This window comes from Ptiloglossa arizonensis, chromosome 1 (genome assembly GCF_051014685.1).
Source record: "Ptiloglossa arizonensis isolate GNS036 chromosome 1, iyPtiAriz1_principal, whole genome shotgun sequence".
NCBI classification, from domain to species: domain Eukaryota; kingdom Metazoa; phylum Arthropoda; class Insecta; order Hymenoptera; family Colletidae; genus Ptiloglossa; species Ptiloglossa arizonensis.
Window position 1 is genome coordinate 28,363,845 of NC_135048.1, and position 12,549 is coordinate 28,376,393.

General features: G+C 42.3%; 1 protein-coding gene across 2 annotated transcripts in view; it reads right to left on the minus strand.

The window, feature by feature from the left end:
* Positions 1-2,114: 2,114 nt before the first annotated feature.
* Positions 2,115-12,549, minus strand: part of LOC143150031 (uncharacterized) — an 87,064-nt gene continuing 76,629 nt past the window's right edge. The window contains exons 3-6 of one of the 2 annotated variants that reach the window (XM_076318031.1): positions 10,245-10,528; positions 6,027-6,199; positions 5,603-5,870; positions 2,115-3,724 (exon numbers count right to left, since the gene is read on the minus strand). In XM_076318031.1, the coding sequence (XP_076174146.1) occupies positions 3,318-3,724; positions 5,603-5,870; positions 6,027-6,199; positions 10,245-10,528 (1,132 nt within the window). In that variant the 3' untranslated portion in view covers positions 2,115-3,317. Of the gene's footprint in view, positions 3,725-5,602; positions 6,200-10,244; positions 10,529-12,549 lie in introns of both variants that reach the window. The other variant, XM_076318024.1, reaches the window with a different exon arrangement.

Below are 12,549 nucleotides of genomic sequence, written 5' to 3' on the forward strand. Positions count from 1 at the left end.
CTCATCGCTCGGGAGGCATTCTTCTTAGCTTCTCGCGGTACATATAACGCGTGGCTTAGGAGGCGGCAAGACAAAGCGGGCCAATAAATTACACCGACATTTTTTACGACTTCTTTCGCGTTCTCACGTTCTCACGTTCTCGCTCGTATTTCGAAGAAACTCGTCGTAGCACGCATATCGGGTACGAGGATCGATCGGAGACCCTGTCGAACGACACGTAGCGTCGATCTCGTCGCCGTGGAATCGCATTCGGATGGCCTCGCGTGTCCATGGGGATGGGGGCGGAGGAGGGGAGCTGGGGGCGCACGCGTTAAAAGTCGTCGATAACGATGCTCGTCCCCCCTCTCCTCCTCCTCTCTCTCACTCTCTCTCACTCTATCTCTCTCTCTCTCTCTCTCTGCTCGGTCGAATTGCACACCGACAACTCCGGATGCGCCGTGCTCCGATACACAATTATTTACAACTAAGTAATTTTCAGGCGCGAACGTTGAGTAATGGGTGATAGGCGGTCGCGAGTTTGCGGCGGAACAGGCGCGAAGAAATACGGGCTGGGATTGTTCGTGCGTGCGAATACTCGGGCAGTGAACGATGTCGAACCAGTTTCGAATTTTCAGGTATTCGAATTATTCGACCGGTATTCGAATTATCTGACGGGTATTCGAACACTGTGGAACGAATTTTGAATATTCGGGTATTTAAATACTTTGACGAGCATTCGGATAGTTGGAGAAACGTGGAATATTTGAGTATTCGAGTACTTTGACGAGAATTCGAATAGTTGGAGAAAGGTGGAATATTTCAATATTTGAATACTTTGGCGAGAATTTGAATAGTTGGAGAAACGTGGAATATTTGAATATTCGAGTACTTTGACGAGAATTTGAATAGTTGGAGAAACGTGGAATATTTGAGTATTCGAATACTTTGTCGAGAATTCGAATAGTTGAAGAAATGTGGAATATTTGAGTATTCAAATTCTTTGACGAGAATTCGGATAGTTGAGAAACGTGGAATATTTGAGTATTCGAATACTTTGACGAGCATTCGAATACTTGAAAACATGTGGAATATTTGAGTATTTGAATACTTTGACGAGAATTCGAATACTTAAAGAAACGTGGAATATTTGAATATTCGAATACTTTGACGAGAATTCGAATAGTTGAAGAAACGTGGAATATTTGAGTATTCGAATACTTTGACGAGCATTCGAATAGTTGAAAACATGTGAAATATTTGAGTATTTGAATACTTTGACGAGAATTCGAATACTTAAAGAAACGTGGAATATTTGAATATTCGAATACTTTGACGAGAATTCGAATACTTGAAAAACGTGGAATATTCGAGTCTTCGAACATTGTTATTCAAATGTTTTACGTATGTTCGAATGATTGAAACGAACGGCGAACATTTTAGGTATGCTCGAATGCTTGAAGTAAATTCCGAATTGTTGTGTATTCGAATACTGTGTCGGGTATGCGAATGCTGCGAACGAACTTGGAATGTTTGAGTACTCGAATATCGTTATTCGACTAAGAAAGCATTCATATACTTACGCAACTCGATTCCACGCTATTCAAATACACCCGGACGCGAAAAAAGCGGACCACTCCTTGAAGCAAGAAATCTCGATCGTGTTAAATCTGTGGAAACTTGATTCCTTGCTCGCTTCTCACGTATATTACGATGAAAAGTATCAAGACCACCGTGTCTGCATTTATCTCGTAGCTTTCGAATTAAGATTTGTTTGTAACACTTTCCCTCCCTACATATTCCTATTTATTGTCGAGAAATTTGTATCGCTTACTCGCACCGGAGATAAAGAGAACACGACATCGAAAGCTACGAGAAACATAAAAACATGCTGATATTAATTGGCAACAGTAGTTCGAATCATTTGGTTAATAAACCAGCGCTTTTACAATCATTCTCACGTATTTCTCGACTACGAATTCGTTTCGCTAACTGTGCAGGTGGCATCGAATATAAAAATTTACGAAAAAGAGCCAGAGGGTTTTGGTCGATCACTATTTTGCGTAAGATCGAGTATTCTTTTTTCTTTTCACTGGAGTGTATTAATCGGTGCACAAAATATTCGAATGTGTAAGTATTCGAGCAGTATTCGAATATTCAACTGTCTCGGTAACATTCGAATACTCGAGTGTTCGAGTAGTATTCAAACACTCAAGTATCCGAGTAGCACTCGACTACTCAACTACTCGAGTAGTATTCAAACACTCGACTGTACGAGTAGCACTCGAAGGTTCAACTATTCCAGTAGTATTCAAACACTCGACTCTACGAGTAGCATTCGAAGACTCAACTATTCCAGTAGTATTCAAACACTCAACACTACGAGTAATACCGACGACTTAACTACTCGAGTAGTATTCAAACACTCGACTATACGAGTAGCACTCGAAACTTCAACTATTCCAGTACTATTCAAACACTCGACTTTACGAGTAGCACTCGAAGATTCAACTATTCGAGCAGTACTCGAATACTCGACTATACGAGTATTCACGACGACTCAACTACTCAACTAGTATTCAAACACTCGATTCTACGAGTACCACTCGAAGATTCAACTGTTCCAGTAGCATTCAAACACTCGACTCTACGAGTAACACTCGAAGATTCAACTGTTCGAGCAGTACTCGAATACTCGACTATACGAGTAGTACCGATGACTCAACAACTTGAGTAGTATTCAAACACTCGACTATACGAGCAGCACTCGAAGATTCAACAGTTCCAGTAGCATTCAAACCCTCGACTCTACGAGTAACACTCGAAGATTCAACTGTTCGAGCAGTACTCGAATACTCGACTATACGAGTAGTCCCGACGACTCAACTGTTCGAATGGTATCCGAGTAGTGTTCAACTTGTATCCGTCGAATCACCGAAGTGTCCCCGTCCTCGAATACACAAAAGATTCGCCGCTCCCAGCCCCGAAACGAACACACCGCGTCGCGTGTAAAACCCGTCTCGACGAGGAGCACCGAGAGTGTCGTCGTCCTGTCGCGAACGTAGACCAATCGTACGCGTTTCTCCCGCGCTTGGGTGTCTCTGTGACGCGAAACTGGATCGGATCGAATCGTATCTTGTGCGCCGACCGAAACGTCGAACGATACGATCGTTTGTTCTTTCTGTTCGTTGTTTTCACTCCCGTACGATCGAGATGTCGTCGTTTTACACGTTGGTACGCGCGACGCCTCCGCGTCTCCGCATCGACGAAACGTTTCCTCGCGGGTCGTTGTTTCGTCCGTTGATCGATATCATCCACCGTGATGTGTCGTCGTGATCGAGTTACGAAGAGGCGAGCAATTTGGCGGCAGCCGTCACGTGATGCTGATGATGATAAGGTGCCTCCTGGCTACCGTAGTACGTTTGCTGCTGATGCTCGCTGCTCGACACACCGAGCTGATGGGGATGGTGCTGGTAGTACGAGGAGTACGGTTGCCCGACGATCCCGTCGCAGCTTCGTGGTTCCGTTTTCACGGTGGCCACACTTCCGGTTGCCAGCAGCGACGTGTGCCCCAAGTATACAGGTCTGTCGGTCGAGCTCGACGCACCTGACGATTTCGACGCCTCGATTTGATGTTGTTGTTGTTGCTGTTGCTGCTGCTGCTGCTGTTGGTGCTGTTGGTGTTGTTGCTGTTGCTGCTGCTGCTGCTGCTGCTGCTGCTGCTGTTGCTGCTGGCTGCTCTTGAGTTCTGCGGATCACGCGAAAAGATCCGTGTCCGGTTGAAAGGCAGACGGTGAAACGTGGGACGAAAGCTCGCGAGTAGCGATGGGAATGATTCTGAGTCGGTGGACAATTCAGAAATGCTTCGTTGATTGTTTAGTGTGCTGTGTGTTGCGAATTATGGAAGACGGAAGAAGAAGATTCATGTTTTTGTACAACTTTTCCGAACGAAAGAGAAGATAGACGCGCGTAAGCTCTTCGGGGATACTGGTACAGTGTACGGTTTGTTTTCCGGTCATTCTGAGTATTGTAACGCGGTGGTGACCTCTACGAATTAAGGTTTGTTATTATTTCTTCGAGGATATTGGGTGCGCTTAGGTGTACGGTGGTTTTGAATAGTGCAACGCCTTCGTTTCAGGGGATATCTTATCAGGAGGGTAATCCAAGTACGCGCTCGAGAAGGTGACAAACGAGTAGAGCACGCTGTAACTCTAGATGTAATCTTTTCACGCGCGTTCTGTACGTGCTCGATATTTTTTATTTTCTCCGTCGTTGGGAAATCGTTGCAGAGAAACTTGGAAGAATTGGTCAAAGTTGTACTCGCGATTGTATAGTACTTGCGCGAGAAGATTGCCTTCACAGTTGAGGGCACTCTTCGTCCAACGTAATGCTTGTTAGACATAAAAAGGAGTGAAACGAGTGTAGGTTTTCTATAGGTTTCTAAGGAGATAGTGAACGAATAGGACCCTCTATAACTCCAAATGCAATCTTTTCGCGTGCATACTATACATGTCTAAAATTTTGTAACTTTCCTCGTCGGACCTACCTCTATAGAGACAGCTAGAATCGTTGCATAAATAGTACAACGTAGTAACTTCAAATGCAATCTTCTCGCGCGCGTAGTATACATATTCGAAATTTTGTTACTTTCGTCATTATTTCTATCGCTATAGGGACAGCTAGAATCGCTGTGAAAGTAGTACGATAATTCCAAATGTAATTTTCTCGCGTGCGTACTATACATGTCCGAAATTTTGTAGCTTTCCTCGTTATTCCTACTTCTATAGGGATAGCTAGAATCTCTGCGAAAGTAGTACGATAATTCCAAATGCAATCTTTTCGCGCGTGTACTATATATGTCTGCCATTTTGCTCGTCATTTCTACCGCTATAAGGACAGCTAGAATCATTGCAAAAGTAACACGATAACTCCAAATGCAATTTTCTCGCGCGCGTACTATACATATTCGAAATTTTCTAACTCTCCTCGTCATTCATATTTCTATAAGAACAGCTAGGATCGTTACAAAAGTAGTACGATAATTAAAAATGCAATTTTCTCGCGCGCGTATTATACATATCCGAAATTTTGTAACTCTCCTCGTCATTCCTACTTCTATAGGGACAATTAGAGTCTCTGCGAAAGTAACATGATAACTCCAAATGCAATCTTCTCGCGCGCGTACTGTACATATCCGAAATTTTGTAACTCTCCTCATCATTCCTACCGCTAGAAAAACAGCTAGAATCGTTGCAAAAGTAGTACGATAACTCCAAATGCAATCTTCTCGCGCGCGTACTATACATATCCGAAATATTCTAACTCTCCTCGTCGTTCCTACTTCTATAGTAACAACTAGAATCTCTGCGAAAGTAAGACGATAACTCCAAATGCAATCTTCTCGCGCGCGTACTATACATATCCGAAATTTTCTAACCCTCTCGTCATTCCTACTTCAATAGTAACAACTAGAATCTCTGCGAAACTAACACGATACCACCAAATGCAATCTTCTCGCACGCGTACTGTACACGCCCGTAATTCCTTCACATGTTCCACGTCGTTCCCATCGCTACGATAGAGCGTCATTATACCAATAGAGAACGGAAAATATCGTTTCCCTTACCGGTGGACGGCGACGAAGCGGTCGAGACGGCGGTCGCCTCGTGGTCCCCGGCGGACGGTCTGGCGTTCGGCTCGGGCGTCTTTTTCGGCTTGCGTTTCCGCGTCTGTATGCCGTCCTTCCGCATCGCCAGGGGTCTGTTCACCCCGTGCAGCTTGAAGTATAGACCGCACGCGTTGCATACCGGCTCACCCTCGTTGTTGCGCCTCCAGAGCGTGGTGGTGCGGGTCCCGCAATTCGTGCAGCATAGTCCCAGCCGCCTGGTCGCGGTCTGAAATCCCAACATCCGTTCCATTCGTGGATCGCGCGACGAGTCGCCGTCTACGGCGAAAACTCGATGATGCGGGGACAGCGGAGAACTGGACGTTTCTCCTCCGGATCGCGCGCACCAGCACGGACCGCATCGTGACTCGGACGACCAACTTACCAGCCGTTTCGAGGGCTTGATCAACGGTCTGTTCATTCCGTTCATCTTGTGATACAGTCCGCACGCGTTGCACAGATAATGTCCGGTGCCGTCCCGTCTCCATAGAGGCGTCGAGATCGCCCCGCAATTCACGCACTCGCGCCCCTCGCCGAACTGAAAGTCCATCGCGGTGTCTGCAAGTAGTTTTATTTCGCTTTCATTTCCTTTTTTTTGCTTTTCTTTTTTTTTTTCGTTGTTACTCTGTTATTATTGCTATTATTTTTTTACTATTATTGCGAATTGTTACTATTATTATTATTATTTTTTTTTATTATTGCGATTGTTACTGTTATTATTATCAATGTTTTTATAAAGTTTGAGCTCGTGTACAGTTCGCCAGATAGATATTTTTGATACACGGATCGATTCGTGTTACACGAACTGAAAGTCCATTCCAGTGTCTGGAAGTATTTTTATTATGTTTTCATTTTCTTTTTTTTCCATTATTATTATCATCATTAACGTTATTATTATTATTCTTATTATAATTATTAATCTTATTATTATTATCATTATTAACGTTATTATAAAATGTGAGCTCGTGTACAGTTCGCCAGATACATGAATTGAAATTCCATCGCGGATCTGCAAGTATTTTTATTAAGTTTTCATTTTATTTTATTATTATTATTATTGTTGTTGTTGTTGTTGTTAATGATATAAACGCGTACAATTTGTCGATTTGAAAGTAAGATTGTATAATCTAAAAATTTACGAAGGGAACGAAATTTGGAAGGATTGGTGAAAACTGAACAGGATGAGTGAACCGAGGGAAAGATTCGGTCGCCATTTTGTGCGGTCTTTTCGTACGTTTCGACAATATGGCGAAACAATAGTACCCCTAATGTTGTGTGAAAATGAACTAAGATTCTATTAGAAATTCATTAAATATTAGAAAAACTAGCCGCAAAAAATAAGTCCAATTGTTATGATTAGAATCGTAGCGAAATAATAGTGTATATTCCTGTCGAAATAAATCAAGACGCTACACATATTTAAGAAACTAACCTAAAAATATAATTCTACCGTTGCCACTGTTATCTTTACAATCGTGGCGAAATAGTATCTACACTTACATTCTCTCCGAAACAAAGTTTGCTCTAAATGAAAAGAAAAACTAACCTAAAAAAATAAGTCCACTGTTCCAATTCTCATCGTTAGAATCGCTGCGAAATAGACTCCGTGTATAAAATGTGTGGAACTTTACGAGGTGAAGTTACAATACACCTACATCCTCGCGAAACAAAGTATGCTCTAAAAGATAAGAAAAACTAACCTAAAAAAAATAAATCCACTGTTCCAATTCTCATCGTTAGAATCGCTGCGGAATAGAGTCCGTGAACAATATGTGTAACTTTACGATGTAAAGTAACGATACACCTACATTCTTGCCGAAACAAACTATGCTCTAAAAGATAAGAAAAACTAACCTAAAAAAATAAATTCACCGTTCCAATTCTCATCGTTAGAATCGCTGCGAAATAAACTCAGTGAACAAAATGTGTGGAACTTTACGATGTAAAGTTACAATACGCCTACATCCTCCCCAAAACAAAGTATGCTCTAAAAGATAAGAAAAACTAACCTAAAAAAAAAGTAAATCCACCGTTCCAATTCTCATCGTTAGAATCGCTGCGAAATAAATTCATTGAACAAAATGTGTGTAACTTTACGAGTTGAAGTTAGAATACGCGGCCTTCCAATGCCGAATGGTTGTTCCACGCGTTTCTCTATCCGGTGGCGAAGCTCGCGGAACCGCGCGCGGCCATCGAGGCGCGTTGAAGCGGGCGGAAGAGTGGGAAAAGAAACCGCGGCCGCGGAGAAGAAGTCGGCGGGCATCGTGCACACCGAACCGACCACTCGACCGCGTATCGTTCGTTTCAAAGAAGCCGCTATCGCTTATCCGTCGCAGATGGCCCACCGCGTGGCGGTGCGTTCGTCGACCAGGAAAGGAGCTTTTTTAAATTTCTTTTTTCCTTTTCTTTTAATTTTTCTTTTTTTCTCCTTTTATCGTCCAGCCATCGCGGCCCCGCTTTTCCGTCGCGTTTTAGTCTGGTTAATGTCTAGCGCCAGCTACCCGATCGTTCTCACCGAGTACTACGTCTCTTTCGAGTAGCGTTGGGGAGCAGCGATCCCTTCGATCCAAAGATAGAGGAACGATAGAGAGAAAAGTGGCGACTTCCCACGACTCGGTTTTCGATCTCGAGGCCGAAACCAGCTCCAAAGGGAAGCTTCTACTAAAGACTAGATTAAATTTTGCATTTTATTCGAGCGTCTGATGTTGGATGGATGATTGCGAGTTCTATTCGAGATTTGAGAAACTTGAGTATGTGTGTCTATTTTTAATATGGATGATTGTGAGTTTTATCTGAGATTTAAGAAACTTGAGTATGTGTGTCTATTTGTAATTTAGAAAATTTTTTGTTTTTTTCGAGTAAAGTAGGATTTATAAGCTCCTTTTAATAGAAGGGAGGCTTCTATTGAAGACCAGATTAGATTTTGCATTTTATTGGAGTGTCTGATGTTGGATGGATAATTGTGTGTTTTATTTGAGATTTAGGAAACTTGAGTATGTGTGTGTATTTGTAATTTAGAAATTGTTTCGTTTTTTTAGAGTAAACTAGGATTCATAGCCTTTTTTTAATAGAAGGGAGGCTCCTATTGAAGACTAGATTAGATTTTGCATTTTATTGGAGTGTCTGATGTTGGATGGATAATTGTGTGTTTTATTTGAGATTTAGGAAACTTGAGTATGTGTGTGTATTTGTAATTTAGAAAATGTTTCAATTTTTTTGGAGCAGACTAGGCTTTGCAATTTCTCAAAGATTTTCCCTTTAATAAATCAGAGGCTTCTATTAAAGATTAAATTAGATTTCGCATTTTATCGGAGTATATGTTCAATGGATAATTGTGAGTTTTATTTGAGATTTAGGAAACTTGAGTATGTGTGTCTATTTGTAATTTAGTATTTATTTGTAATTAATATTGTTTATGGAGGATCGTGAAAAAGAACAATGTCTACTACCTAATAACATCTACATCTGAACACATTTCAATTTTGCGAGATTCACCCAAAAATTAAGATATATTTTCGCTTCGCTACATCTTCTCTATATTAAAAAATCTCCTCACGTGTCTCCGCTACGTTATAATCTCCTCTACGTTAAAAAATTTCTCCACGTGTCTTCTTTTCGCTATAATTTCCTCTGAGTTAAAAAATCTCACGTGTCTCTAACATATTACAATCTCCTCTACGTTGTAAAATTTCCTCGCGTGTCTCCACTACGCTATAATCTCCTCTACGTTGAAAAATCTATCCACGTGACTCCAAAAATGCGCTCGAAAATCAACATTTATCCACAGTTCGCTGGGAATCTCTTTACGTTACAAGATATCTCCGTGTGCTCCACTACGCTACAATCTCCTCCACGTTAAAAACTCTCCCCACGCATCTCCACTACGTTATAATCTTCTTTACGTTAAAAAATCTCCCCGCGCGACTCCAGAAACCGATTCGAATTGATTCAATTCTACAACGTGAACTAAAAAATCAACATTAATCTACGTTTCGCTACGATCTCTACGTTACAAGATTTCCCCGGTTTTTTTCGCTACGCTACAATCTCCTCCACGTTAAAAACTCTCCTCACGCGTCTCCACTACGTTATAATCTCCTTATGATTTTTCCGTTAAAAAATCTCTCCGCGCGATTCCAGAAACCGATTCGAATCGATTCAATTCTACAACGCTACAATCTCATCCAATCTCCTCCACGTTAAAAATTCTCCCCACGCGTCTCCACTACGTTATAATCTCCTTACGATTTTTTCATTAAATAATCTTCCCGCGCGACTCCAGAAACCGATTCGAACCGATTCAATTCTACAACGTGATCTAAAAAATCAACATTAATCCACGTTTCGCTACGATCTCTACGTTACAAGATTTCCCTGTATTTTTTCGCTACGTTACGATTTCCTCTACGTTGATAAATCTCCCCACGATTCTCCGCGAGCTGTACGTACACCGAACGCAACAAAATGGCGGCCGAAGGGATTGATTTTTCGGTACGCTCTGTGTTTTCTTCCATAGCGAAGTGTGCGAACGGGGGGCCCCCTCGATGGTATAAATTGCGAAAAGAGTGAGGTTCCCCCACCAACTGTAGAGGGGGATACGAACCGTATGGCGATGCTCGTTGAAATCCGGCACCGTCGTAGGCGCGCCAAGAGGACATCATGGCGACGTTCTGCGCGTAAAAGGGCGCGGCCGCAGCGAGACTCGAGTGCGGGTGTCCCGTGTGCGGGTGACCGGCGTGCGGATGCGCGTGCCCCGAGTGCTGACCCATTGCAGCGGCTGCGGCCGCGGCCGCGGCCGCGGATGCGGAACCGCTCGCGTGACCGGCGAGCGCGTGGTGAGCGGCGTAAGTCTCGACTCCATGTTGCCAAGAGGCCGCTGTCTTCTCCCTTTCGTTTTCGACGATCGATCGTATCGTTAGTCGACGGGTATCCTGAATCCATAATCGTTAGTGACGGGACTGATACCGAGGGGGGATTACACGTACGATGAGTGGGGTTATCCCTACGGGGGACGAGCCCCTCGTAGGTGTCGAAGGTTATCGATTTACGATACCGATACTTTCGTAATTGTCGCTACCAGCTTTCAAATATTTCCCATCGGTCAACGATACCGATATCTTATATACTTGGGCACTTGTCGCTACCAGCTTTCTGATCTTTTTTAACGGTTTTCGATACCGATACTTTTGTAACTTTCGCTACTAGATTTTAGATCTTTTGTATCCGGTTTTCGATAACGATACTTTCGTAGTTTTCGTTACCAGCTTTCTGATCTTTTGTAGCCGTTTTCGATACCGATACTTTTGTAACTTTCGTTACTAGATTTTAGATCTTTTGTATAGGATTCCGATACCGATACTTTTGTGATTTTCGCTACTAGCTTTCAGATCTTTTGCATAGGATTTCGATACCGATACTTTCGCAATTATTGCTACCAGTTTTTAGATCTTTTGTAGCGATTTTCGATAGCGATACTTTTTTAATTTTCGCTACTAGATTTTAGATCTTTTGTAGCGGTTTCCGACAGCGATACTTTTTTAATTTTCGCTACTAGATTTTAGATCTTTTGTAGCGGTTATCGACAACGATACTTTTGTAATTGTCGCTACAAGCTTTCGGAACGCTTGTATCGGTTTTTGATGCCCATACTTTTGTAATTGTCACTACAAACTTTTAAATCTTTGGTAATGATACCGATACTTTCGTAATTATCGCTACAAGCTGTTGGATCTTCTGTGTCGGTCTTCGATCGATGCTTTTGTAATTGTCGCTACCAGCTTTTAGATTCTTTCTAATGGTTTCCGATAAAAATACATTCGTAAATCTCGCTACAAGCTTTTGAATCGTTGGTAATGATACCGATACTTTCGTAATTATCGCTACAAGCTTTTGGATCATTTTCGATACCGATACTTTCGCAATTGTCGTTTCAAACTTTTCGATCGTTGGTATTGACTTTCGATACAGATACTTTCGTAATTATCGCTACAAGCTTTTGGACCTTTGGTATCCATTTTCGACACAGATATTTTCATAACTGTCGCTACAAGCTTTTGTGTAGCTAGTATCGATTATTGACACCGATACTTTCATAACTGTCGCTACAAGCTTTTGTGTAGCTAGTATCGATTATTGACACCGATACTTTCATAACTGTCGCTACAAGCTTTTGGAACGATGGTATCGATTTTCGATACCGATACTTTTCTAATTATCGCTACAAGCTTTTCTAGCGTTCCAAATTTTTCAACGACGATGTATTATACACTCAATCCTCCTATAACACGGTCAATTCGTCCCGTGGAGTATCAAAACCATATTAAACGAAACTTAGTGTAATCAGAAATCGTGCTATACAAGGGTCCTTCCAAATTGATTAAACCGTGTCATAGGAGAACCGTGACACTTCTTGCGCCGTGTCACAAAAGCATTGATCAATACACACGGACGCGTTGGGTCAAAAAGGACCCGAGGAATGCACTACTTAAAATAATCCGTTCACTCCCACTTACCAGCAAGCCTACTATTCCTCGTGCATTCTTTCATAGCGCTCGTTACGAAAGTATCCTAACTTCTTCCACAGTACTCGTCGCAAAAGTATCCTACATCAATCACGGTACCGTCAATCCTAGCAAAACCGACGTTTCGTGACGATCACGGGAGAAACCACATATGGGTCCAAACTGACCCGTAATTTGACCTCCCATAAACATTTCAAACCGAGATTCTATTATTTCATCGTACTCTGTTCTTCTTTTCCAAGAAAAGTCATATTAATTCCACAACTGTCGCTAACCACAGTTTGAAAGTCCCTCCGGGTCAGAAAAGACCCACGCGTGGCACAGCAAGAGTTAAATCGCAGAAAAACAATACCCTGCGCAATCGAACGCGACGCGATGAAACAGACA